Below are 26,078 nucleotides of genomic sequence, written 5' to 3'. Positions count from 1 at the left end.
ATTTTTTGCAAATACACTCTTAGTAAACAAAGCGAAAGTCCAACCGCCTGTTGCCGTCCTTCTCCCGCGCCTCCGTGTCGTTCTGGTACGCGGCGCGCTCGGGTCCGGACATGGCGGCCCACTTGCTCTCCTTGCGCTTGTTGAGCGTCGTCAGCACCTTCCTCTGCACCAGCAGCGTGACGAGGCTGAGGGCGCAAATGGAGATGAGCACGGCGTTGCCGCGCTTGTAGTAAGGCGCGTCGTAGGCCCGGTAGATCTGCGACCCCGTGATGGAGCCCACCTGGACCACGACGTTGTACGTGGCCGCCGTCACGGCCCTCTTCTTGACGTCGAACGTGTTCTCCGAGATCCAGGACGAGATGATGGGGTGAAAGTACGGGTAGCCCGAGATGAGCGTCACGAGCGAGAAGCGCTCCCACGGCCGCCCGCCGTCCGGGATCGCCAGCATGCCCGCCAGCAGCGGCAGGATCCACGCCTCGCCGAAGAAGCAGTGGAAGGTCCGCTCGTTGAAGTAGTCGCTGCTGTAGGCCAGCGCCAGCATCGTGATGATCTGGAGCGCCGCCGACGGAATCGTGAGCATGTTGGAGTCAAACGTCGAGTAGCCGAGCTGCCGGAGCTGATACGTCAGGTACGCCTGCACCGGCGTGGCGGGGATGTAGGCAACGAGGCCCATAAAGTAGAGTCCCCAGACCGAGGGATCCTTCCAGGCGTCGAGGACGTCCTTCCACTTGATCGCCTCCTTCAGTGCTGTTCGGCCCTTTGCCGGATCGTCACGGAGGATGCGGTTCACCATGATAACCTCCTCGCGCTCCGTGTACCACGGTTTACGCCAAAGACCTCCCTTGGTTGCGGTAGGCGAGAAGGGGAGATAGACGTAGGACTGGCACAAGGAGGGATGTTGTTAGCTTATTGAGCAGAAAAGAAAAAGAAAAAGAAAAAGAAAACTCACAATACCAGCAATAACACAAGTCAAAAGCCCTTCGAGCAGAAAGAGCCAGAACCAACCAGGATGTCCACCAACGCCACGCATCTGCAAGATACCAGCGGCGAGCAGGGCCGAGATGACGCGGGCAACATTGAGCGTCGACCAAAAAGCCGCAAGACGCACCGCCAGCTCCTTGGACGTGTAAAAATAGGTCGAGAACAGGATGGTGGCCGGGATGAAGCCGCCCTCGCAGAGGCCGATCAAGGCTCTACATATCAGGAAGCTGGCGCGGTCGTGCTGCCAGGCCTGGGCCCAGGACACGGTCCCCCACGCCATCATCAGGCTGGGGAGGATGTACTTGAAGCCGTACCTCTTGGCTGCCATCTGCACGGGGAACTCGGCGGCGAGGAAGAAGATGATTTGGATGGTGGTGCCGTTGTTGTAGTCGTCCGTGGTCAAACCCATGTCGGCGAGGAAGCCGTCGGCCAGCGCGTTGGACAGGTTTCCGCGGTCGAGCTGGAGCCCAAAGAACATGACGCAGAGCCATGAGAGCAGGTACAGGTCGGTCTTGCGCACCACCCTGCGCTCTTCCTGCTTGGTCCACGTTGCCGACGGGTCGAAGCGGTGACGGCCCTCGTAGGTCTCGTGGGGCGGGAGAACCTCTCCGAGATTCTCGCGCCCGACATTGACGACCTGGGCATGTTCGATCGATGGCGGCGAGGATAACTTGTCACCGTCGATGGCCGGGGATTCCGAGGCCACTTTCTGATCAGCGTCGGCAGCCATGGTTCCTGACAGTGCATACACAGACACACAATATCCGCCTGATGATCAATCAGAGAGAAGAGCTGCTGAGGATGCAGAAATTTTGCCTGCCCAAGCAAAGAAGTCGTTAATATAAAGCTTCCTCAACAGAGAGATGGCGGCGACCCTTTTTATTTGTATCCCTGGCAGGTCAAGGTCAACCAAGCCATCTCGAAAACGACTTGATAAATCACGTCTTAATTTTTTTCTTCCTTTTTTTTTAAGGAAAAAAAAAATGAACAAGGGGCCACTCAGGTCATGGTTAAATCACATCCAACCGTGTCACTGGCCCTTCTCCTTTTCTGGTGTCTCTGTGTCCATACGGCCGGTGGGCGCAGGCCAGGGAGAGACTGACGACATCCATGTAATCTACCGGATTGAGACTGACACCCCTCTGGTCCCTGGTCTTGCCCACCCCCCAGGTGGTCGGGTTCAGGCTTGTCAGGCAAGACCCCCGCACGCTTGACGGTTGGGTTAGGGGATTTTGCGGGGGTGAAAGCACGCGCGACGGGTCTATGCCCTTCAACGGACACTTGGCCGGCATGTCTTCATTTTGGCGGCGTTGACGCAAGAGCAAAACTCCGACTTTTTCTCCGCCCTCTGCTGGTCTCGACTGTTAGACGACCCCACCCTTTCCGAGCCGAAAACTCCACAAACTCCAACTTCACCACTTGTCGTGATGCTGGTGCGCACGTAAAGCGATGAGGCCGATGGCAATGGCCTGCTTAGTTCGATCAAAGAAGAAAAAAAAAAAAAAAAAAAAAAAAAAAAAAAAAAAAAGAAAACGTCAGTTCTCTCAGACAATTACCAATCCGCTGCATCCCGGCTGACAAAAACAACCCACCTCCGATGCTTTCCGGGCGCCACTCCGTCCTCCTGTCCCCCAAGAAAATGGGGGGATAATTAATAGCTTCTCCAAACTTGATCGAATCATGAGCCAGGTTTCCCTGGGTGGGACGCTAAGCCATCGTCGCAGTTTGCTGTTCCCGATCGCGCGGCCCCTCACTTGGCTTGATATAGATACCTTGTGACGCCAGTATTCCGAGGTGCATTTGGCTGGCACCTAGTTTTCCATTCCCGAGCCAAAAATCGTCTTGTATAATAAATACCTTTTCTTGAACCCACGTCACACCTTGTTAAAACAGCAACACTTGCATCACAGCCGACAAGATCTTGTGTAGTAAAATAAGATCTCACTATTCCTGAACAAACTCGTCCAAGCCCCTTCACAATGCCCTCAATAAACATCCCGCCTACCGAGCTGGTAGCGGACTCCAACATTTTTGGCGGAAATGCTGCCGCCCGGACCAGACGCACACAGCCGATTGTATACTCGGGCAGCCTCGACCAGTACAAGCAGGCCGACTTGACTCCGGTGATTGGCACGGAATTCGAGGGGCTACAGGTTCGGGACTTGCTCAAGGCCGAAGACCACGTTATAAGAGACCTTGCCGTCACGAGTGAGTCCTTATGGCGCAGACCTACCCCATAGAACCCCCAGGGGCTCAGTTGGCTAATAAGCAATAAATGTAGTATCACGCAGAGGCGTCGTGTTCCTGAGGGAGCAAGATGTCACACCAACAGAGATGAAGGACTTTATGCTGAGGTTGACGGACCTGGCTGGTTGCGTATGTGACCCTCCAACCCCCTAAACCCCGTGCCCTGCCATGGATACTAACAGCATCCCCTAGCCCGAATCGTCGGGTCTGCACGTCCATCCCCTGACGGAGGAGGGCTCCGAGCTGGGCGATCAGATCTCGGTCATCTCTTCCGAGAAGCAAAAGAAGGGCGGCGGCCTGACCCACATGCTCTCCGATGTGTCGCGCCTGGCCTCGGCCGCCTGGCACACCGACATCTCGTTCGAGCCCGTGCCGTCCGACTATGCCATGCTCAAGATCCACACCCTGCCCCCGACCGGAGGCGACACCCTCTGGGCCTCGGGCTACGAGATCTACGACCGCCTCAGCCCCGCCATGCAAAAGATGCTCGAGGGCCTGACCGCCACCCACGACGCCACCTTCTTCCTCGACGAGGCCGAGAGGCTGGGCAACCCGCTGCGCGAAGGCATCAGGGGCAGTCCCCTGAACCAAGGCAGGGGCCTCAAGGCCGTGCACCCCGTCATCAGAACGAACCGTAAGCCGACTCATTCCCACGGGCCCTCTCTCTTTCTCTCAAAGGAAATCAGGTCAACTAACCAATCTGTGAAATACAGCCGTCACTGGGTGGAAGTCCGTCTATGTCAACCGCGGCTTCACCAAGCGCATCAACGGCGTGACGCGCGACGAGTCCGACCTGCTCCTCCCTTACCTCTTCAACCTGGTCACGCAGAACCACGACGCCCAGGTGCGCTTCAAGTGGCGCAAGAACGACCTCGCCATCTGGGACAACCGAAGCACCTGGCACTGCGCCACATATGATTATGACGATGCGCGCGCCGGAGACCGTGTTGCGTCCTTGGGCGAGGCGCCATACCTGGACCTGACGAGTTCCGGGCGGAGGGAGGCGTTGCTCAGAGAGGAAAACGAGGACAAGAGGGGTGAGAAGAGAAAGGCTGCACCTTGAGTATAAAAAAGGAGCCACAGGAAATAATAGAAAGAAAAAGAAAAAAAAAAGTTTTAACTTTTCTCTTTTACCCCTTTATGTGATACTGACCTTGCCGCCATGCAAAAAACTGTACAGCTCGTGCTATCAACAGAGAATATAATACACTAACAATCGTGGAATGGAAGCATTACTTAAAAATAAAAAAAAAATAAAAAAAAAAAAAATGAGGGGAAAAAAAGAACAGAACAAGAACCCCAAAACAGAAAGGATTACTCAACCGATTGGCTAGAATGAAGAACAGGGATACTTTTTTTTTTTCTTTTTTGACACAAAATGTTTCCTACGAAGCTTAGATGCATATTGCATCCTTCTTCTGGTCAAGGAGAAGGCCGCGATGTTTTCCTTGTTGTTGAGGCCAGCAACAAAGACGTAACAGGATCCAATAGGTCACCTAGGACTGGAGGCGACGGCCCAAAAAAGTCCGGGTAAGCTTCCTGTGGGGACACCAAGGGAAGCTCAGCTGGGTCAGACGAAGGCGGAGACGTGGCCTGCGGGCGCTTCTCATTGAGTTCCCCAAACCACTCGTCGTCTAGGTCGTTGTACAGGTCATCGTCATCGAGGTAGTCCATGTCGTCACCAGGCCGATCCTCACTCTGATTCTGCTCGCGATTTTCGGGTTGGGTTGGCGAGCTTTCTAGAGCTATCATGTGTCTGGGAACCAGCATGCATGATACCGGCGATACAACAAACAGCGCTTTAGAACTAGATGGATTAGATCGTGGTTGCGATAGGTCGGGCCAGTTCGACCACGAATTGGACGACGAAGTCGTGCTCGAGGAATATTGGCTCCTTGATGAACCTGGCTCCGATCCCGGTAAGGGGTGACGCTCGGGTGCCGGTGCCCGAGGTTCCGTTTCTGCTTTCAACATTTCTCCTATCAACATATGTGCTGTCCCGTAAGCTTGAAGCTTTTGGCTCGCAGGCTTCGCGTCCGCAGCCCTTTCCAGGATAACCGCAAGTCCTTCGGCCCAGTCTTCCAAATTCACTTGATTCCTCATAGCCCTGTCCTCAAGTATTGGTCCCACTGACCATCTTGGGCCTGTTTCCTCCACAGCCTTCCCCTTCCCCTTCGACGGCTTCGCACTCTACGCCTCCGCCGCAGGAGCTTCTTCCTCAGCAGCGCTCGGAACTCCCAACATTTCGAGAACACCATCAGGCTTGACAGCCACCAGCTTCTTCGCGTCAGGCCCCCAAGCCAAAGCAACTGCTCCTGCAGCGTCGCCCTTCTGCAACAACGAGGTCCATGCCTTGGAGCTCTTGTTGTATCCTTGCACTGAAACGCCCGACGCCCCAGCAGCGGCAAGAAAACGGCCAGTGTAGTCCCAGGCGAGGGCAGCTAGGACACCGGTTCCAACGTCCAGCGTCTTGACCTTGGCTGCATCACCGGACTTGCGAAGGTCCATAATAGTAACGGAAGTTTGTGCCTTGGCCACGGCAGCGAACCAGTAACCATTCTCTGAAAACGCTACAGCCTGCACAGGAGCGCCCAGAGGGAAAGAAGCAGCCTCCTGTAGAGTCTTTGTATGGAATAGCTTGATATCCCCCGATGTCGTTCCAGCAGCGACAAGAGCGCCGTCCGGGTGGAAAGCGCACATGGTAAGAGCTGAGGGCGAAGGATTAAGTAGTGGCGTTAGCACCCGGGCCTGCTTCAATCTGTTGTCATAGGTAATAGACTCACATGCGTCGGTCCGTGTCTGGAAAACCTTCTTGAGCGTGCTCAGCTGGTACAGCACGAGTCCCCTGTCGGCACCCACTGAGGCCACGATGTCGCTTCCAGGGTGTAATGCCAGCCCAGTGACTCCTCCGGCATGTTCTGAAAAGGAGGCGACCTCGCTGCCACTGTCATAAACCTTGACAGATCCCTTAGTAGTACCAAGTATGACCTTGGTGCCAGTCCAGAGAACGGCTGTGACAGGCTCTCCAACATTCAGAGTACGCTCCAACTTTGCTGCTTCGAGAGAGTAAATAGCCAAGTCACCAGAGAAGCCTCCTACAGCTGCATAGCCACCGTCGACGCCGAGAGAGGTCGCCTGCGTTAGAGGGTGAAGGGAATCCGACGCTATTTTTTCCAACTGAGAAATATCCTCGGGCGAGGCCCATGTCGGGGGCGTCGGGCGCTTCTTCCGCGACTTTGAAAGCCTAGAAAACGCCAAAATCGAGTCAGTAAAGAGCAAGCAAGCAAGCAAGAACCAGTTGGATCTGTGCACGGATTTTCCGTAGGGTAACTAACATTTGCGCCGTCTCGTCCACGTGCTCCGCGACATCTTGTGGGAGCTCCGAATCTATCGCCATTGCCGAGTCGCCGGCATTCGCGGCAGCAGGCGCTGGCGCAGAAACTGTAACCTTTGCCAAGGCATCGCGCGCTTCGTTGCGCTCCTTGGTGAGACGGGCTATGACGCGGATCGCAGCGTCATGTTGGTAGAGGGCATTTGCGAGCTCCTCTCGTGTGCGCTGCAACTGCTGCTGCAGATTGTATGTCTCAAGAGCCAGGGAGTCCCATTCGTTCTGGAACGTTGAGAGAAGAGCTGGGATGGAGGTGAGCGCAGCAGGCCTTGGGCGAACCACACGCGAGGTTTGTATCGGTAGAAGGTCCTCCTTGTCAAGGTCTGTATCGCTACCGGGCTCCTTGCCGTGCTCGTCGATGTACTTCTCGATGAGGCGCTTTTCGTACACGTTGCCTGATATACATACAGCGTCAGTCGGATAGCTCGTCAAACTTGAGTTGATTGATTCCTGCTACGATGTTTAACGCGACTTACCCGACTTTGTCGAGACAACGGGCTCCTGCGGAGCTTCGCCGGAGACTGAAGCAATCTCGTCAGTGTCTTTTTCATGGTCGCATATAAGAGATTATCTCTATAGCAAAGAAGACTCACTGGAACAGAGCATCTTTGGCTGCTCGTCGATGGGAATTGGGTTGATGAAGAAATTTGCTGGTCGACGACGACAACCCTGTCTTTGGATGTAGTAGCTGCTCTAGGTCAGTCTTGAGCTCTATTCGCCAGGTCCGTGCGCGCGTCTTGAGAAACGAGGACGCGCCTGCCTACTCGGCTCAATTTGCTAGGCGATACACAGTCACGTGCTGATAAGCTATCTACCCTGCTTGTCTGGGTGGTATACAGACTACTGTAACTGTAATGGACAACCAGCTCACTGCCTTACACTTTACCTAACACTCTACCTAGAGCATTTCGAGACATAAACCAGCGTCGGTTTCTCTGCACTAGATGCTCATATATGCTTAATTGACCCTTGTCTGGTGCTTTTGATTTCCCGAATTGCCCTATTGCGTCATCCAAATATGCTTTTAGCACCGGAATGTCATGCAGCTAAAAGTAGCTCGACTGCAATTTTTCTTTAGTGCAACACCGTGAACCCCATCCATCGAGTAACCAATGGCGCATCCCCTATTCGCAGCTCGATTAGATGCGTGTATGAGCGCACTAGGTAACCTCAAGCCACGGGAGTGAGTACTCTGCAACGTTAGGGACATAGGACAAAATACGCCCACTTGTTCCACCTGATAAATGATGCATTCTTCAGCTTGATACTCACCTACCAAGGGGCTTTTTTGCAATCTTGATTTGCCTATCCTTTGACCAGACGTCAATGCCCCTCGACCTAGCCAGAACCAAGTCTTAATGATACAAGGGCCACGTCTGACGTTGATGGCTGGTGACAAATAGTCTGGGACAGCTTTCTTTTCGATCCTCTTTGCCTCCTTTTTCCCTTAGCTGACGTATACACTCTAGGCGTGTGAACAAGTCATCCATGTAATCGTAAGGTGATATGAAAACTATGCCGTAGAACATCTACCTATGAGTGGACGGCTTGAATCCTTGTCACTTCCGAGCTTCCTTGATCATCAAAAGGTTATTCGTGGCCTGGACTCTTGTTATACTTTCACACCTCTTATGATGCTATCTGCACTGAAGCTACACGGGGTCAATATGCGATGGAACATGAGCAGATCCCGGACGGTATCATCTTCGGTCTTAAGCTAGACCTATTGCTAATATTGCAAACAAGATCCGCACTTAATATACCGAGTATACCGTCTTCATTGGGACTTGGGCAGCTGTGTTATTTTAAAGGCGGGACACACCACCAGAAAAGGACAAACTAATTTTTTTCCCCTGGCTGCGCTCTGCTTTACATCCCATCAGAAAAAACGCCAACCCAGACTCGTGGTTGTCAACAGAGAATGAGTAAGCTTGGATACGTCTGTGTGGGTAGTATTCGAACCTCAAGTACTCATTATCTGGTTCTGACCACCTTCTACTACGTAGTATGACGGATCGTGAACTTCTGGGGAGTGGAACTGGCGTGGTCACCGAATGTGACTCTGGGCGATGTTGAGTTGCATTTCCACACGCCCTGGTGCCTATGGAGCAGCAGCCCGGATTCTCGATCTCTGTTGAAGCACTACGTAAATGCTACTTCATGGAACGGGGCGGAACCCTGACGCAAAGTGAATTGGCTCGACACCAGCTACAGACTATGCCATTTCGGACGGGCTATGACAGTTCACAGCCTACTGCCCATTTTCGACATCCGTCTTCCGACTTGGCAATGGTGGACACCCCGCCTAGTTTGAGAGCATGAGGATCGAGAGGAGACTTTTTCTGCAAAGATTCCAAATGGGTGGCGCTCCCCATGAGCCACGCAAACTCCAGAGGGGTAAGGTTTGTAACCCTGGGGCCGGATCTCGGCAATATGGTGTTTCTTGCCTACCAGTTTTACTGTACACTTGCAACTGTCTTGCAGTGAATTGTCGTCTTAGATGGACATCAAACAATGCTTTTCGACATACTTTTTGTATGTGATTTATCCATTGATGCTTTCAGCGATTGAAACAGAACTGATTGTTGCAAATTTGCGATGAATACAGCGTGCTGTGTTATCGTGTATTACTTTCGGTGCACTCGCTAGGTTAAGCTTGAAGGTTTGATAATAGTGACCAAACGTGCCAAAGACAGGAACCTTCATTCGCCTCTACCGTAACATCAATATGCGATATGCTGCCTACTGTGATGGTCAGTATGAGGCGAAGGTGATCCAAAAGACAAAGCGACCGGTCTGGATTTGTGAGCTAGTGCGCAGATAGATTAGTTTCAGTGGTAAGGCTACAGCATGGATCCTTCGAAACTTTGCAATAAATATGATTCGACGGAAGGACAAAGAGCCTAAAGCTCGGTGAGGGAGAAACGTGGGGTAAAAGCCATAAAGCAGTCAAGAGTTCAGACGACTATGGTCCTTAGCTCTCGATCAGAAGCTAGACGTAATGGCAAGCAAGGTATCTGTTGTCAGAGCTTGGGCGGCAATAACATCCTTACGGAAAGCGTTTGCAGCTCTTTTCCGACGCCGTATCGACTTACTCAATGTTGGGAAGCTTACGAGGAACCGTGCTTCTATTTCTTGCCACCAACCATACCGCCAGTAGTAGGAAGGAGCAGGATGCCTGCTGGAGTGAATCTTTCTTCTCAACAGCTCCTCCGGGTTCCCACCTCATTGAGCACTTGGGGTGTTGACAGCCCTGATTTCAGTGCAACCAACGACAAGCCTGCGACAGTTTTGCCAATCTGATTTTAGATTTCCCCTCGTCTGTTGCATCACGACACACCCGAGTCGAGCCCTCATCCCTAGATTGTACATCGGACTGCTTATATCGGGAAAATTTGGTCAGAGTTGTTTGTACCACCTTTGGACACAGAGAGAACTACCCTACGGCAATTTACTGCGTTCGTAATAGTAATTGTCGGTCACTTTTTGTGATCACCCGTCCCATCACTTTCTCGGCAGCCACTCCGAGGCTACCACGGCCCGATCTTGCTTTGCCGCACTGTATGGCTCCAAATCGTCCGACATAGCCGGGCCATGTCGTAAATATCTCATCCGGACCAGATGTACAAGAAAAGCTCACGAGATAATAGCAGACATTTCACGCAAGCATAGACAAAACATAAGACAGGTCTTTACGACGATCACCAGACGATAAACTCTAGACTAGAAACTAGAATCTTTCTACCTTCTAGGCCTTCGTCATCAGGCTAAAAGACGACTTCTACACTGATCAAAGCCAAGGCTATTTTGACGTTCTTCCTGCTCACTTCGATGGCAAATCGAATGTCCATGAAGCTCTTGGAAAAGACGCGTAGACAGTTGATGATCAGCGCAATATTTTGATGTTATGTGACGACATGCCGTCGCCCTCCAAAGGAAGCAGAAGCCGAGCTTGACCGGAGATTGCGGATGCAAGACAAACAAAACACGCAAGGACTCGAACGTAAAATCCATTTGGGTTGGTTTTTGTCACAATGTACTGAAGCCCATGACGAAATGACACGCCTACCTGCGGGTTGTTTTCTCTCTGGACTTTTTTCTCCCCTTTCTCCCTGAGAACCAATATTCCACTACCAACGGTTGAGTGGTAGATTATGTTTGCGCCTCACCGTTGCTTGGTTGCCGTTTTTGGTCTCGCGCACCCACGAGCGTGCACAGAATCGCCGTCAGCTCGCGCATAGAAGATTTCTAGAACCCTGGATTTATATCCAATGCTTCCCAGAAGAGCTAAACCTCATATAGGTTAGGCGTGTGGTCGACGCTAAGCTGGGATTCTCCACCCTTTTTCACCAACCTGCCCACCCCTTTTCCACTTTTTTCAGTTGTGTCGTTGGGATCGTCGATCATCTCGTATTTGTACACTGTACATCTGATCCAGGTGGCCCCACCCGTATAGGCTCAAGTACACAAGACCGGCTGGCGGAGAAACAAAAGAAGGCAAGATGTGCACACAAATTCTCCGACAGGCTGGTGTGGCAGGTGGGTGCCGTCAGTACTGTCTGTATACGGTGTTGAGCTGATCTGTAACAAGTCTGCAATTTTTATGCTTGACTCTTTAAAATTTTTGGGTTGTTTTATTGTTTATAGTCTTAACCTGGTTTAACGGTTTTTTGGGGGTTTTTTTTTTTTTTTTTTTTTGCGTTGTTTTCTACTATGTGTTCTCTTCGTCCTCATGGATTTATGCAAACGCACATGATCACACTATGCCTTTCTTTTATGATAAAAGTTCCTTTCGAACTCGGGCATGCTTCAAGGTGGTCTATATGTTCCAGAAGAAATTCAGTTTAATAAGTTGAGTTTTAATGCAATATAGTATCACGCGATCAATGCGTTGTACAATTGCTTCGCGATGTTGCAACTTTCTATTTTTTTCTCTCTCTATTACTCTGTCCATTTTTCCTCTCTCATGTCCTCAGCCAACGGGGTGTGCTGGCTGACCAACCCCGATCCACATGCAAACCATGGCTCTCCTCAGTATGGATGACAGTGGAGGCTGACGGTCGACGTACTAGTATGAAAGTATTTTATCGTCATCAAGTAGCACCGGAGAAAGCTTGCATGGTAACTGACAGTTCAGCCTCTGCAAGTATCGAGAGCGGGAGGACTCGAAGAGAAATCTTGAATTCTGAAATGGTAAACGCAGGGAACCCTGCGATACAATTTTTTGCGGCTCGGAAAAGAGATGGAGAAAAAAAAATGATAACAATAATGATGAAAACATAATATTTCTGCTCACAATTGAAGGTTCGGCTCCGAAACGCAAGGAAACTAGGTTGCTCGCAGAAGTGCCGCAGAGAAAACCGGCTTCAGATTTGGAGGGAGCGAAAAAAAAACAAACCAACAAAAGAGACCTGGAGTGCCGGGGACGGGATGGTCTTGACCGGTACCCCAGTTGAGACGAGCCGAATAACACGATTGAGTAGATTGTAAGGACATATTAATAATCGGTGTGGATGGCCGACAAAACGGGGAAGAAATGAAGAAAAACGGAATAGCCAAGGTCAAGATGAAGACCCCTTTCAGACCCTGATTTTGGCATGCAGACCCTGCTTTTACCGCCTTCCCCCTCTCCCGAAATATCCACCCGAATCCCCAATCCAGTCCCAACAAACAACATTCGAATCAATAGTCGCCCCCGAGTATTATTATCACGATGTAGTCAAGATAAATGATTTTTGCCTCCGTGGGATGCATGCGTCCCCTGACTTACTAGCGCAATTTTGAAGTACCTACGTTACTAACCTATCAGGTAGGGTAACGAACAGTACGTAGGAACATGTCTTGGACATCTGGTGGAAAAGAAAAGAAAAAGAATACAGCACTGGATTTGATTCGCGTCTTTAGCCATGCGACTTGGCGCCGACATAGTCGCACAAGTTCGCCGTGCTGCAAGAATTTTAGTGTTTGATATTTCTCGGTGAAGCCACTTGCCCAACGTCGAACCACTGGGTAGCCAATGCATACCAAAACCTATGTACCCCCGTCGTTGCTCGATCCTTTGGCTGACATTGCGTCATGCACATTGGGTATCCGTGAATTTGCACGACTCGCTCCAACAGCAAAAACCCGGTGACTATCGTGCTGGGATAGTAGGCTCAGCATTCCGTAAAAGAACACACTGTGGAACCCCCCACATGCTATTGGGCTGAAGCAAGGAAGTGTGTCGATGAGGACCAAGGTTCATCGAGCCGGTTTTGATGATTGTTTTTTTTTTTTTTTTTTTGGTCTAATTTTCCCTCTCCTTTTTATCTCACTCGTATACTCCCCGCGCCATTTTAGCATGGAAGGCAATTCAAGATTCGATGGAATATGGTTCGACAAGAGAGACCCGTATATACAACAGCCAATTATGACCCCCGTTAATCTTGTCCAACTTGGGCAGCATTGCCTTCCCCTTTGTGTACCGGTGTCACTGTGAGATAACTCCCCTTGCTGTAAAATGCTTGATGCGGTTTGCGTCCCCTGTTTGTTTTCACTTTCATCATCACTCGGGCCGACGGAGTAGAGAAAAAGCTGGCGATGCGGACAACCGCCTTGGCACGGGCAAATACTACTACTACTTATACCCTATCCAAATAACAAGGAAACATTGCCTTTAAAAACACCGGCAGACCCCTACTTTACAATATTACCCATCGGACACTGTACGACAAACAACCAACAGGAGGAAGGACTTGATGCTTACCTCACTTTAAACGACTCACGAAAGTTTTCCCAACTTGATATCTTGCATTCAGCGCTACGGTTCTCCATTACACCCCCCCTTTACCATTCTCCTTCCCTAACTGTACTGAGCGGTACCGCACCCCTTGGGGAAAAAAACATAATATCATGGCGACCACAACAACGTCGGCGGGCGCAATTACGCCGGCACCACCACCGACTCTCAGATCCAAGTCAACCATTTCCACCAATGGTACCGTCCAGATCAAGTCGTTCCGACAAAGCAACCGACCCAGGCCACACAGCAAGTCCACATCTGCGGTGCTGCCATTAGCCCTGACTGGCGGCAAAGGAGGCTTGGACGAAGATGCCGAGGACGAAGAGCCCGAGGTCATCAACTTTGACAGTGATGGCGACCTCCACCTCATCGTCGGCGGCAGCAAAGTGAGCCCGCAACGCTTCGTCGTCTGCTCGCGTACTCTGGCACGGGCGAGCCCCGTCTTCAAAACGATGCTGTTTGGCGCCTTCAGCGAGTCGAGGCCATGCTGCTCAAGGAATGGTAGCAGCAGTAGCGGGAGCAGCGCCTCCGGTCGGAGTTTCCTCACTACCAGGTCGGGAGACGGTGCCAGCCCGGTCGGTGGTGCATTCGAGGAAGGATCAGCCCCGGCCGGGAGCCCAGACGACGACGATGCGTGGACGATCGAGCTTCCCGACGACGACCCAAAGGCCTTTAGGACGCTCATGGGTATCATCCACAGCAGCTTTAATTACGTCCCAGATACGGTCGAGGTTGTCGAGCTGTTCCAGATCGCCATCTTGACGGACAAGTACGATATGACGCATCTGCTACGGCCGTGGTCGGAACAGTGGTGCGCGCGGCAGCGGACGCGGCGACACCCGTACAGGCTCTGGATTGCGTGGGTGTTGGGCGACGATCTCATGTTTGAGTCAGAAGCAAAGAGACTTGCTCTGGGGTGTCCGGTCAACAAATGCGGACAGCTCCTGGTCAGATGCACAAACGGCAACTTTCAGCCCTTGGAGTCCTTTGACTACCTCAGACTCCCAGACATTTTGGGTAAGTGCATCTATAAAACCGTAACCGAATGGACTTTATATGTAGGGATAATTCATCCAACCAACACTCGATGCTGACTCTTGCGGCCTCCAGAATCCATCGCAGCGGTGCGCTTCGAAGCCGCCGAAAAGATACTGCAGAAGCTATCGGCGGTGCACCGCAACCTGGCGACCGCCAATGGGCGACACTGCAGGGAGCCCAGCGCGGCGGCGCGGCAGGAGTGCCGGCTCGACTGCGAGAACGCGCTGCTCGGCTCCACCATCAAAGCGCTCGACGCCAACGGGCTGTGGCCGCTGCCGCAGGCGCCGGCGCTGACCTACAGCCTGGACACGCTGGTGCAAAAGGTGGCGGCGACGGCGCACATGATCCGTCCCCTCAGCTCCCGTGACAACAGGAGCGGCGGCGGCGGGTCCGGCATTCGCCACGTCGAGTGCAACCCTGCGGTGGAGCTCGAGGAGTACGCCAGGAAGGTTTTGGCCAGCGCCCCGAGCCCCGTCCAGCACATGCACCTGGCTCACATGGAGAACCAGGCAAAGAAATCGGGTCTGTGGTTTGAAGAGAAGGAGCAGTGATTATTTTTTTTAATGGAACATGGGTTGGTTTTTGGTGGTTGTTGGGTTGAAAGAGGCGCAAGAGGGGGATGGTTCTCCCTGGTGGAGACATACAGTACCAGATAAAGGTAGGTATTGTTTTGGCCATCCGAAATGCGATCCGACGCAACATGTTTATGCTTTTATGTCTTATGTGTGTGCATGACCTTTTCTTTTCTTCTTTTCTTCTTCTTTTCTTCTTTTCATTATTTTTTTTTTCCTACTGTAATTTGCATTGCTTCCATGGTTTTTGCTTGTTGTCTGGATAGATTGATGGGGGAAGAACGAGACCCTTACTCGGTGATCACGCACTGTACAATTATTTTCAAGTTCCTTGTTTAGGTTGCAGGCATTCAAGATTTACAAAGTTAGAAATGGATCATCCCTGATTGAATCGCATCGTATCCCCCAAATTGTGCCTTGTCCTTGGAGAATTCGTTTGACCCTGGATTTTGGTTCCCACGGGAGCCAATAATTCAAACGAATGGATCGCGAAACAGGAGCCGAAGTATTCGTCACATTTGCAGTGAGGTCTATAGTAAAACGTATTATATTATCCTTTCTTTGCACCATGGTTGGAAAACTTGGCCGAGTAGATGTCAGTCAGCTTTGACTATGGGATGCATGGAAACCAGGACCACAGCCGCTTGCTCCCGTCAATCAAGGAGGAGACGTCTGCACACCGCAAGATCTCCGCCCTGGCTAAGCTATAAGTAAGATCCCTTAAGGTGAGCTGCAGTAGTAGTATTAGGTACTTACCCTATTGGGTAGTTGGTCTACATACAATAGGTGAGTAGTAACTAGCGTCACTGTGACGATCGACAGGGCCTATGCACTTACCTGGAGGTGGGAGCTGAGACATGGATCCCCCACGGTTCGCTCTAGACCACGTGATCTCGCGACACCGAATGTAGCCAAACCCCACCGCGTCACAATCTTGCCGTAGCGTCATCATCGCCAAAGATTCCATCGCGACATGGTGCAAATGCGCAATATCGTCCAACGTCGCTTGCAAGTTGTTCAATCCATTTGCTTTTTTCTTTTGGCTGTTTCTTTCCGTTGATGACTGTATTACACGTATCTGCTCATTTCAATGGGGGAAAATTAAAAATGACATGATGCGTCGCCAGCCGCGATAATGCCCCCGCTCAAACAAAACACGTTCTTGGTCTTGCCCAACGCCCCGCCAAACCACTTCACCCATGGAGCGCCACCACCGGTTGAGGGCCTGCCTAGGCAGCCTATCATGACCTCTAAACAAGCTCGAAAGAGTTACAATGAGAGGACAAGAGGCCAGAAGCGGTCAAGGGCAGAACAGCGCGAATGGGAGCGCGCTGAGCAGGAGCGCATCCGTAAAGAACTGGAAAAGGAGCAAAATGCCGCCAAGGCCCGCGCCGCCAGGGAGAGGAAAAAGGCCAAGGACCTGGCCGCCCTGGAACAGAAGAAGAAGCAGGGCCTTCCGCTGGTGAGCGTAAGGCCCAGCCAGGACACCATCGCCAGGTTCGTCCGGAAGGGTAACAAGCGTGAGAGGGAGCCGGAGCAGGCGATGCCAGAGCCGAGGAATACTTCCAAGTCTCCTAGCGGGACTCCTAAGCGACCACGTCTGAGTAGCATCGAAGAACTGGAGGTTGAGGAGGGCCATGCCGATACCCCATCAATCAGCCCAAGTATTGAGAGGATATCACACTCGCCCCCTAAAGCTCCGGGATCTGGTTCTCATTCAGAACAACCACTAAAATGCCAGGAGGCTGCTCAAACTACCACTGCAGCGCCTGCGACTTTTTCAGTACCACCTCCACAACAAACATCGCAAGCCACAGAGATCTTGAAGGATCCTACTCGGGCTAGTAAATCAGTGGTCGATACTACTTTGCTCCTCGATACTGGTATCAAACCTACTGTGAAGGCCTCGCCCAACAAGGACCGGATTGCGTCTCAAGACAAATCCTCTTTGCCGAATAAAGCACACATATCAGATATCGACAAGACGCCTCAGAACAAACCACCGGTGCTTAGTCGGATTGATGAAACCATCGAGCATCCATCGCACCCAGTAAAACCTGCTGGCACTACTGTACCAACCAACAAACCGATAGGAGTGCCGCCCAATCCGAGCCATTCCGCATTTCCTGACCGTGAAAAGTCAAGACCTTCAAAGCTGAAGTTCTCGACTGCTAGCAATATCAACCACAAGGCTTCCACGTCCGCGCCTACTCCCAAGGCCAAACAAACATCGATGGCACCGCCACCAGTTCCATCAGCCCGAAAACCATTAGGTCAAGTACCTCGGGATGCTGCCGTGAAGCAGTCCCAAGCCTGCTCAAAGCCTGGACATCCGACCCCCAACCCAACGGCTAAAGTCACGGCGGGCTCATCTCCACAACCGCAAGCACAGCCAGACCCTTTGCCACCAAGCAGTACTCAGAATTTCCTGGAAACTTACTTCCTGGATATATTGCCGACTCCGTCTCAGGAAGAAAGGGAGCTCTGTGGCGACAAAAACACCAAGCCGGGACTCATGGGTCCTCCTCCAAGGCCCATGCCTCCTAACCTGACTGCCATGAAATCTCGGGCGAGATCCTTCCAAAACCACACAACTCCCAAGATGCCACCGGTCAATGACCGCAGTCTCAAACCCCCAAAGCAGAAGTTTGCGCCGCCTCCGGTTCCTCGCTGGATACCTGGGCATGGCCCGCAAAGCCGACTAGGCCAGACAAACATGAGGTCTCAGACCAACGCCAATAGATGGCCAAATCATCCAGCACCAGTCGCCAAAGTACAACAACCAGCTGTAGCAGATCTGGATTTTCTCTCGACTCAGGACGTCATGCTGTCAACGCAAGATGTGCTGGAAGTTGAGGAGCCTACTATCAGTGTCCCTAAAAAGGCCACCCATACAGGAGCACCAAGATTTCTCAGGCAACACACATCGATGAAAGCCGATACTAAACTGACATCAGCATCGTTGGATCCCAAGCCAGCAAGTGTATCAACATCGCTAACCAAGAGCACAGAAGCACCTTCTACTAGACCCTCGGCTCTACTTTCTCAGTCCAAGACATACCAATCGCGCAGGGACCCCAAAATGAGCATTGAGGACTTGTTTGATTCACATGATCACAGAACTTCTCTGGCAAAGAATGCTCGACCTCGTAATTCACAGTCCACATCGGCTACGCGCTCGCAGGAACCCCCTGGTGTACTAGGTGGAAAATATGTGCTAGATATGCCCCACCCTCCGGAGCAGTCTATTCCGGACCCATCTTCAATCCAATCGGCCGGGGCGGACGGCAAGGCCCCCACGGCTACCGGCGGCTCTACAGACTCGGAGGCTCCTGATTCGCAAGGGCGGCCACGGTACTTTACATCTAGCTGCACCAACATTCGCATAGGACTAGCAACTTTAGAGAGCATGCGAAGTTTTGAGGCAGAGCAGCGCAAACGAGAAGAGCAGTCGAAAAAGCGAGAGGCCAGAGCCTTGATTGCCAAAGAGAAGCAGCAGGCTGCAGAGCAAAAAAGGCGCGCCGATACAGCGCTGCAGGAAGCGACATCTCTTAATCCTAAATCAACAGCGACTGACTTACACGGAGACACAAATACAACCATTGTTGGGTCGGCAGGCATGGTTGAGCAACAAGACGAGCTTGATGAATTTGCCAACGACCTAAGCTTTACCCTTAGTCAGGAGGAAAACGAAATCGGGCGAAGAGGGGCTCCCCTTAACAGCCAGACATTGCGCAGGCTTCCGTCAGGACCGAAACCACTACTGGCGTCAACTCAGGAGACAGACTATGGTGATCTTGACATTGGTGAAAGCCTTGCCATATTGGAAGCTGAAAACCTGTAGTGAGGACGATATGATACCATGACGAACGACCTTTTATTGAACAAGAATAGACATATACCCAATTTTGAATTTTACCTATTTTTTCCCCTCCTGCAGATCGGCCTGATTTGCCCCTCTAGAACGCGCATTCAATTATGCAACTTTTTTTTTTTTTTTTTTTTTTTTTTTTTTTTTTTTTTTTTTTTTTCACTGACCGCATAGTGACTAACACACCTGTCTACGCAAAATTTGTTGCTTTGCATTGCCTTGTTGGCTCATCAACAAAGAATTTGACGCAAACTATGCAGCTATTTCTTTGACCGGCGGCAGCTCTGCATGCTTTATGTATGACGCTTTGTTTACCTCCTTTGTTAATACCAGCTATTACCTTGTTAATGAGCATGGTTCAGCTCACCAGAACTGAGCTGATAAAAAAAGCAGCTAAAGAAGTTTTGACAGACAGGGTTCATGCAGTATGATACTCGGGAGTGATTGAAAAGAAACAACCTTTCTCTTCAGCTACTATATAACGAACTGTATACCCATCCGGGGCCAAGACTACCCTTAACACATATCCAATTTGCTAATATAGGAACAACATATAGCTCTGAAAACATCAAAAGAGATCAACCGCTCTGCAAAAAACCAGGCAAATATGTGTCTCATCAGCATTCAGTACACCGCCTGTGGGCATTCTGGCAGCCCCTTCATCCTTGACAAGGACCGCTGTCCGCTCTGGCCAGGGCCGCAGTGTGTGTTCCATTTCAAGCGCTCAATGAGCTACGATGGCCTGCTCATCACGCCCTACGTCTGCGACCAGTGCCTTGGGCAATCACAACAGTCACACGATGACTCCGGACCAGAAAACCTCAACAATGAGACCAGGGATCCAGAGGAGGAGCAGCATACCGATGACGACACGATCAGTACAGGCAGCACGTGTAGCCCGCCCCAAGAGCCGATGCTTTTTGACAGTCTGGATAGCCTGGACAGCATAGAAGCCGCCGTCCTGATCGAGGCGGCGGCGGCGGCTACGTTTCCCGCCGAGAAGAATACCGCGGCATTGAGGGTGACCAACGCGAGCACCAAAGCAAGCGGCAAGTCCGACAGGGGCAGCGGCAGTACTGTTCACAACTTGGTCGCATCTGACCGCGACAAGGAGGTGTTTGGCACCACTAGCATCTACGAGCGTGTTCCTGGGGAGATGGCTGTCAAACCATTTTGCTTCTACGACGAAGCGGAGCAGGCGATTCACAACTCCATCCACGATTACAGCAACCTTCAAGTGGACGAGCTGATAGAGCTGGTGCTGTCTCGCTGGAACGTGGACAAGGATTCTGGGGAGGACGTATGATCAGGATCCTGACGTCGCCAAGCAACTCGCGAATATGCATGCTGCAGAACCTGCTGTTATCTGGTTTAATTTTAGTCGCTTGTATATATAGAAGAGGCTGGGTATAGGTCAGCTGGCCGGTCCGCACTGGGCACTAATTACAATGCGATTAGGGCTCAAATACCTAATTGTCTTACAGAATGACTGCCTCCTTGTGATGAACTCATCTCACATGTGATTCTTTCAAGGTTTTGTAGGTGCAGCTACCTGGTCTTGAGCCTTCCCTGCCTCACATATGAAGAAAAGGAGGCAAGTGTGCTTTGCACAGAACCAATAAAAAGCGTGCAAGTAAACGAAGGGTGAAGTATAATTTTTGCGGCACACATGGCATTATGAATGGTTTCCATTCATTAACTGTCAAAACTCCAAACCCCCATCTTGGGAGTCTTGCCAATTTTCTCTAATACTCAGGAATTTCATTATAATTACCAGCAATAATTTCGTTTCCTTGCCAAACATACGCTGATCTTGGTGCAAAGTTTTCCAGATGCATCACGCAAACATCTATTCGGCCAGCCCAAGAAGACCTGCGACGCTCGACACAGTCTACAGCAGCGACACACGGCGACAGACTAGACCCTGTGATCTGGAACCGACCTCTGCTGCCTCTCGGGCGTGCACAGCATTTACTTTCCCTGCGTGGGAGAACTCAAGTGCAGAACAGGCCAACGACCAAACTGCGATGGACGGATCAGGGGCGAGTCCCAGTGAGCGACAGTTTCTCGAAGCTGTTGGCGCTGATGGGCGTGTTGACCATGAAAGCAGCCAAGAGCGAGAATACCGGGAACAGTCAGCGCTCGGGTGTCCCAGTAGCTTGAACTACACTTCATGCTCCGACGCGAGCTTGCACCATGGACAGCAACCAGGCTTGTATCGCCTTGAAGAAGCCAGACTTCATGATGCGAGCACAGAAGTAGCTGAGCAAGAAGCTGCTGCCACGTACATGCAAATATGCGAGAGCCAAGACCAGATCAAACGTAGGGATGTATTACTCGGGCTGTGGAACGAGATGTCCTGCGATTTCGCGGCGAAGGCGAGGCTTCTACGCTTCGATTCGCGACTGCCGGAGAGCAACCGCGCGCCGTTGGCAGTGGCCCTTGACCAGAGTAAGTAACGTTCTCAACCCGGCTTGTTTAAGCTTGTTGGAGGAGTCGAAATCAAGATGGGCTTAGACACTGACTTTGAGTGACTGTGGCAGTGGAGGCATATCATGTACAGGTCGTCAAATACTGCATGATGCATGTAGATGGCTTTCTAGATTATGGCTTCAACTGCTTTTTGAGTGGAGAGCAAAGACACAAGGACAATGCCGACAGCTCCGGAAAACCCAATGACCACAGTCGCACATTGGGCGCCAATCAAGTCTGGACAAGAATTCAACCTTTGGCAATAGGAATCGATGCTTGCGCTCATCACTTGGTAAAAGACTCACCCGAGGCTGGCCATGAGGCGTACAGCGGAGACGAGCAGCGAGGGCATACCATCTTCGAGAACAGCCCCGACGGGGCCAGCAACTATAGAAAAGGAGAAGAATCATCAAGATCTGGCACTGGGGGCCAAACCATGACGGATTTGCGCGAATCCTCGATTGCCCTGGCCACAGAAGACTCGAGTACCATCCTTACATCGGCGGCGATGCGCTTTTCCGCAGTGTCTCATGATGGATTTTCGACAAGCGGTAAGGTATCTACAACAAGTGACCATTCGCCTGAAGAAGCTAGAAACAGCCAGCGTGCTGCCGACAAAGGAAAATCGGTATATACCGCGCCGGACCACGCTTCTGCTCACAGTACGACGAATTCGATGCGAATGAAGCGACTTAAGGCAGTGATCCTCAGCCTTGACCGTGCATGCTCCCAGCTTGGCGAGATGGCCGACCTGATGGAGGATATAAATCGGAAGCTGCGCAGCAACTACCACGTCCTCCCCGTCGGTGTCCGGCACAGATTCAGCCAGGTACTCACGCAAAAGTCAGCCAAGCTCAGCAACATCGGATACCAGTTTTGCCACCGGATGGCTTGCGAGACAACAAGGATCGAGCTTGTCTTAGCCTCGGCTGCTGTTCCACCGGAAGTCCAGGGTATCGACGGAACTGAAGCGGACTCAGGATGCCGCGACTACCAAAGGGGAAGCTGTATGCGGCCTTTGCAGCCAAAAATGCACGCTGCCCTTCTGATGAGCCCTGAAGCTGGGGATAAGCGCGAGGATCGAGGCCTGGGGCGTTTACTGAGGGTTTTGCCTGCGCTGAACTGTCTTGTCACAACGGGGCCGAACTGTATGGTTGATCATACTGGTGAGTTTGGTTACTAGGGGACGAGAGCAGGCTGGGCTTTGTTTTTATTTATGTATTTGTATATTTGCAACAGTGAATGATTTGCATGAACAGATGGAGGGAATCAAAACAGGAAACAAGTGACAAGTTGCCTTCCAAGAAAGGAATAGCTATGAGGACGAAAGTGGGACGACTGATTCAAGCGTGAGATGCCAAGGTTCAAGAGACAACAAGAGACAAGAGGCAAGAGCTAGCGCTATTGTTAATATGTTCCAAAATCAAAAAAGAAATTCTGCAAGTTACTCTGCTGAGGTGGTTAAATTGTTTAGAAAAGTTCCTTTGCCATCGAGTAGATGGCCTTGTTCATCTTTGCTCGGAGCGTGCAAGGACTGACTGACGTTAACTCGCATCTTCAAGTTTCCGGCGAGGGGTTCTAAATTCTCTAGTGATGCGGTCGGTTTACATTGTGATTGGACTTAATAAGTGGGTCACAGCTCCGACTGACGCCTCCCTCCTGGCTGGGCCGTAGAACGCGGGACAAACAAACCACCAACTGCTTCTTTTTTGCCTCCCTCGGCCGAATTTTGAATCCCAATGACAAATGCCATTTCACCCCATTCTGGCCCAACCAATCTCTGCCATCTTCTCTCACATATTCTAGATTATCGGGCCAGGCAACCAGCTTCGTGCATTGCTGGTTTTGGAGTAGCCGTCGGCTCGAGATCGTGAACGAATGCACATCTTCCAAGTCTTTGGTCGACCGCCGCACGTTGCCTCTCCAACTGCCACAAAATGGCCGACGACGATTCCGATTTGGAGATTTTAGACTCACTTCCCGATCACATCAACAATGACCGTCGTTCCGTACCACCCCGCCGCCGCCGCCCCGTAAACTACAGCGCCATCGACAATCACCCAATCGGCCACGAACCGTTCAGAGGAGCTCGACGGACCCGAGGAGAAGGCGCTCGCGACTTGCCCAGCATGAACGAAAGGAATGAAAGGCGACGTCAAAGGCTGCAAGATCTCATCCGCCAGTCCGATGCGGCACAATACCGACCCCAGGCCGTCGACGTTATCGACTTGACGGATGAGCCGGATAACGTGCCGCCACCGCCGGCACCTCTCACGCTGCCCCGAGTTGTACCAGACCCGAACGGAATGTCCGCCCGTAGGAACGTCGGCTTCCTCGATGTCGTCAACAACCCCAGTCAGCAACTAGAGCATCCGAGAAACCCAAGGAGACAGCAGTCGGGCCTGGCACGGACGCCGTCTCTCTCACGCAGCGACCCCAGCCTCAGCTTCGGCCGTGGCCGTTCTGCGATCCCAGCCCAAATGCACATCGACCTGACGGAGGATGATGATGTGCCGTCTGTCACAGGCCTTGATTCAGGGCAGCAGGCTAGACAAGCGCCTCGGGGATCTATGCTCGAGACGCCTGCCAATAGGCCCTGGCTCTGGGGACGACCCAGCGGCGCTGTCTCGAGCGTGCTTGGGATGTTTCTTGGCCTCGGTGGGAATGCGAGTAGGAACACAGGCGCAGCGGCAGAGGCAGCAGGTGGTGTGGCAGGCGATCATCGCCTCCGAGAGATCAGAGATATCCACCAAGAGTTTGAGCGGACCCTTGAATTGAACCAGCTCATACAAGGGAATCGCCAGAGGGACATGTTGATTGAGCTTGATTACAGTGGCCTCCCTCCAAACTTCTGGGACGACCACACGCCCAATAGACCCAAGCCTGCGTACGTGCCGCCACCCGATGCGCCTGTCGGTTTCACTCGTGACACGGGGGAAGAGGTTGTTGCGATTTGCCCTGGTTGTGACGAAGAGCTCGTCTACGATCCTGATGAGGTCCGTGACGAACCAGAAGCTGTATCTACGAAGAAGCCGAGGACCAAGAAGGATCGGGCTGAGCACCATTTCATGGCGGTCAAGGCTTGTGGCCATGTATGTTTTCTTTTTCTGTCTTATTTTCTTTTCTTCAAAATACCTGCAAACCCCAAACAAAACCCACCAAGACTGACCCAACTCCGCAGGTCTATTGCCGCGTTTGTTACGAGCGGAGAACAACGCCAAGCAGCCGCAAAGGTGGCTCGGGACCACACTTTAGGCAGCTTCAAGACAGCACTAAACTGCTGTGTGCCGTGGATGACTGTGCATCGGAGATCAAGTCAAAAACAGCCTGGCTTGGCATATTTGTCTAGCGGCCACTCGGCTACCCACTGTCATACTGTCGGCATTGTTGTATGACCATGCCTCGGAAGCCACTGACAGACAACCGTATGTCTGCCTGGCTGACAACAGACTTGATGAAATATCGAGGCGGAGGGGTCGATCTCTTCAAGAGATTGTGCCGACTCTGATAACTCTGATAATCCTGGTCTAATTTCTTCTTGTTCTCCTTCTACTTTGTTTCTGTTCTCTGTTTATCAGCACGATTTCATCATGGAAAACAAACCCGACGAGTCTCATGCATTTCGGAACGGTGGACGCGACGGATACCCCTACTTGTATAGCATACTGCATTATGGATCGCATGGCGTTGGTGGGAGAAATCGGAGGGATAGGTACACATCGTTCAGCCCTATAGACTTGATTCATCGGTTGTCCCGCTAAACCTTACATTGCGTCGGTGTATGTCTGATTTCTTTTCTTTTCGTTTGCGTTCGTCTCCGTCTCTTTGGCAAAGACGACCGACACATCCCCTTGTGCTATGACAGGGCATGGCCTGAATTTACTCGAGTTGATAGACGACCTAAGAAGGACAAAAAGAAAATGGCGGGCTCTCGCAGACCGAACGCAATCAACCGTCATGTCAGTCACAACGGCGAGGCTGAGTGGACGACGATCGCTAACCAATCTTGGCAGTGATGATACTCATCACCGAGATGGATTTCAAGTGCTGATGGTCATTACCTATGAATGGAGTCAGACTGACAGACCCTGACGCTTTGCCGCATTGACAGCTGAACTACAGGCGGCGGTCCGCTGGAGTCAGCGAACCGGAGCATTTACAATTGAGGTGTTGGCACGGCGGTTTGTCAGTGGATGGATGTGGGAACAAACAGAAAAAAAAATCATCTAAACTTGGAAAACACAAAAGTCTTAGAGTGAGGCAGTGAACAAGCCAGAAAGACACCTGATTGGCTCTGAATTACGCTGCTTACCCTCCCTTACGTTGGACAAAATACGCACACTTGCCATTGTAGGGACGCATGTTTCGACACCACAGCCCCGCCGGCGTGCGTCCAATGCTCGGTTGGGCAAGAGACCCCACTAAAAGTTTCAAGCTTACTTTGCGAGAAGAAAAAAAAAAAAAAAAAGGCTCGCCTCCCGGTGCCGAAGATGCGCAATCCTGCTGCGGGATCCTGCGGAATTTTCCACAAGGTCCATGTCGGACTTGGGGTCGGATCCTGGCTATGCTATCTGCCCTTCGGGAACGACATGATTGCCAAGCACCTACGGATATGGCATTCACCCTGGAGAGTGATTACTTTTTTTTTCCTCTTCGCTCTGGCACGATTGCTTTGTCATTCTCGTTGTTTTAAAGCAGACCCGGCACCGCAGAAGGAAGAGCAATGCA

The 26,078-nt window shown here is 51.6% G+C and overlaps 10 protein-coding genes across 10 annotated transcripts; 7 read left to right on the top strand and 3 right to left on the bottom strand.

The window, feature by feature from the left end:
- Positions 1–19: 19 nt before the first annotated feature.
- On the bottom strand, positions 20–1,711 carry PpBr36_06239 (uncharacterized protein; the record flags this gene model as incomplete). Its single annotated transcript, XM_029893385.1, has 2 exons — positions 20–880; positions 950–1,711. 2 exons carry the CDS (start codon positions 1,709–1,711, stop codon positions 20–22), a joined length of 1,623 nt encoding a protein of 540 aa, XP_029746383.1.
- A 1,249-nt stretch (positions 1,712–2,960) lies between these two features.
- On the top strand, positions 2,961–4,291 carry PpBr36_06238 (uncharacterized protein; the record flags this gene model as incomplete). The annotated part of the gene is made up of 4 exons (XM_029893384.1): positions 2,961–3,189; positions 3,263–3,357; positions 3,421–3,862; positions 3,942–4,291. 4 exons carry the CDS (start codon positions 2,961–2,963, stop codon positions 4,289–4,291), a joined length of 1,116 nt encoding a protein of 371 aa, XP_029746384.1.
- A 359-nt stretch (positions 4,292–4,650) lies between these two features.
- PpBr36_06237 (uncharacterized protein) lies at positions 4,651–5,331 on the bottom strand (the record flags this gene model as incomplete). The annotated part of the gene is made up of 1 exon (XM_029893383.1): positions 4,651–5,331. The coding sequence occupies one exon, from the start codon at positions 5,329–5,331 to the stop codon at positions 4,651–4,653; it is 681 nt and encodes a 226-aa protein (XP_029745770.1).
- An 87-nt stretch (positions 5,332–5,418) lies between these two features.
- Positions 5,419–7,222, bottom strand: PpBr36_06236 (uncharacterized protein; the record flags this gene model as incomplete). Its single annotated transcript, XM_029893382.1, has 5 exons — positions 5,419–5,936; positions 6,012–6,472; positions 6,564–7,011; positions 7,093–7,158; positions 7,210–7,222. The coding sequence occupies 5 exons, from the start codon at positions 7,220–7,222 to the stop codon at positions 5,419–5,421; spliced, it is 1,506 nt and encodes a 501-aa protein (XP_029745772.1).
- A 3,500-nt stretch (positions 7,223–10,722) lies between these two features.
- Positions 10,723–11,196, top strand: PpBr36_06235 (uncharacterized protein; the record flags this gene model as incomplete). Its single annotated transcript, XM_029893381.1, has 2 exons — positions 10,723–10,763; positions 11,055–11,196. Coding segments are annotated over 2 exons (183 nt in total), but the record flags the coding sequence as incomplete, so codon positions are not given.
- A 2,311-nt stretch (positions 11,197–13,507) lies between these two features.
- PpBr36_06234 (uncharacterized protein) lies at positions 13,508–14,986 on the top strand (the record flags this gene model as incomplete). The annotated part of the gene is made up of 2 exons (XM_029893380.1): positions 13,508–14,414; positions 14,508–14,986. 2 exons carry the CDS (start codon positions 13,508–13,510, stop codon positions 14,984–14,986), a joined length of 1,386 nt encoding a protein of 461 aa, XP_029745774.1.
- Positions 14,987–16,142: 1,156 nt separating this feature from the next.
- Positions 16,143–18,851, top strand: PpBr36_06233 (uncharacterized protein; the record flags this gene model as incomplete). The annotated part of the gene is made up of 1 exon (XM_029893379.1): positions 16,143–18,851. One exon carries the CDS (start codon positions 16,143–16,145, stop codon positions 18,849–18,851), a length of 2,709 nt encoding a protein of 902 aa, XP_029745764.1.
- Positions 18,852–19,485: 634 nt separating this feature from the next.
- Positions 19,486–20,184, top strand: PpBr36_06232 (uncharacterized protein; the record flags this gene model as incomplete). The annotated part of the gene is made up of 1 exon (XM_029893378.1): positions 19,486–20,184. The coding sequence occupies one exon, from the start codon at positions 19,486–19,488 to the stop codon at positions 20,182–20,184; it is 699 nt and encodes a 232-aa protein (XP_029745766.1).
- Positions 20,185–20,710: 526 nt separating this feature from the next.
- Positions 20,711–22,533, top strand: PpBr36_06231 (uncharacterized protein; the record flags this gene model as incomplete). The annotated part of the gene is made up of 2 exons (XM_029893377.1): positions 20,711–21,329; positions 21,422–22,533. The coding sequence occupies 2 exons, from the start codon at positions 20,711–20,713 to the stop codon at positions 22,531–22,533; spliced, it is 1,731 nt and encodes a 576-aa protein (XP_029745768.1).
- Positions 22,534–23,287: 754 nt separating this feature from the next.
- PpBr36_06230 (uncharacterized protein) lies at positions 23,288–24,699 on the top strand (the record flags this gene model as incomplete). The annotated part of the gene is made up of 2 exons (XM_029893376.1): positions 23,288–24,442; positions 24,532–24,699. 2 exons carry the CDS (start codon positions 23,288–23,290, stop codon positions 24,697–24,699), a joined length of 1,323 nt encoding a protein of 440 aa, XP_029745769.1.
- Positions 24,700–26,078: the final 1,379 nt, after the last annotated feature.

This window comes from Pyricularia pennisetigena (assembly GCF_004337985.1).
Source record: "Pyricularia pennisetigena strain Br36 chromosome 4 map unlocalized Pyricularia_pennisetigena_Br36_Scf_6, whole genome shotgun sequence".
Classification (NCBI taxonomy): Eukaryota; Fungi; Ascomycota; class Sordariomycetes; order Magnaporthales; family Pyriculariaceae; genus Pyricularia; species Pyricularia pennisetigena.
This window is presented reverse-complemented; position numbering and strand designations above follow the sequence as displayed.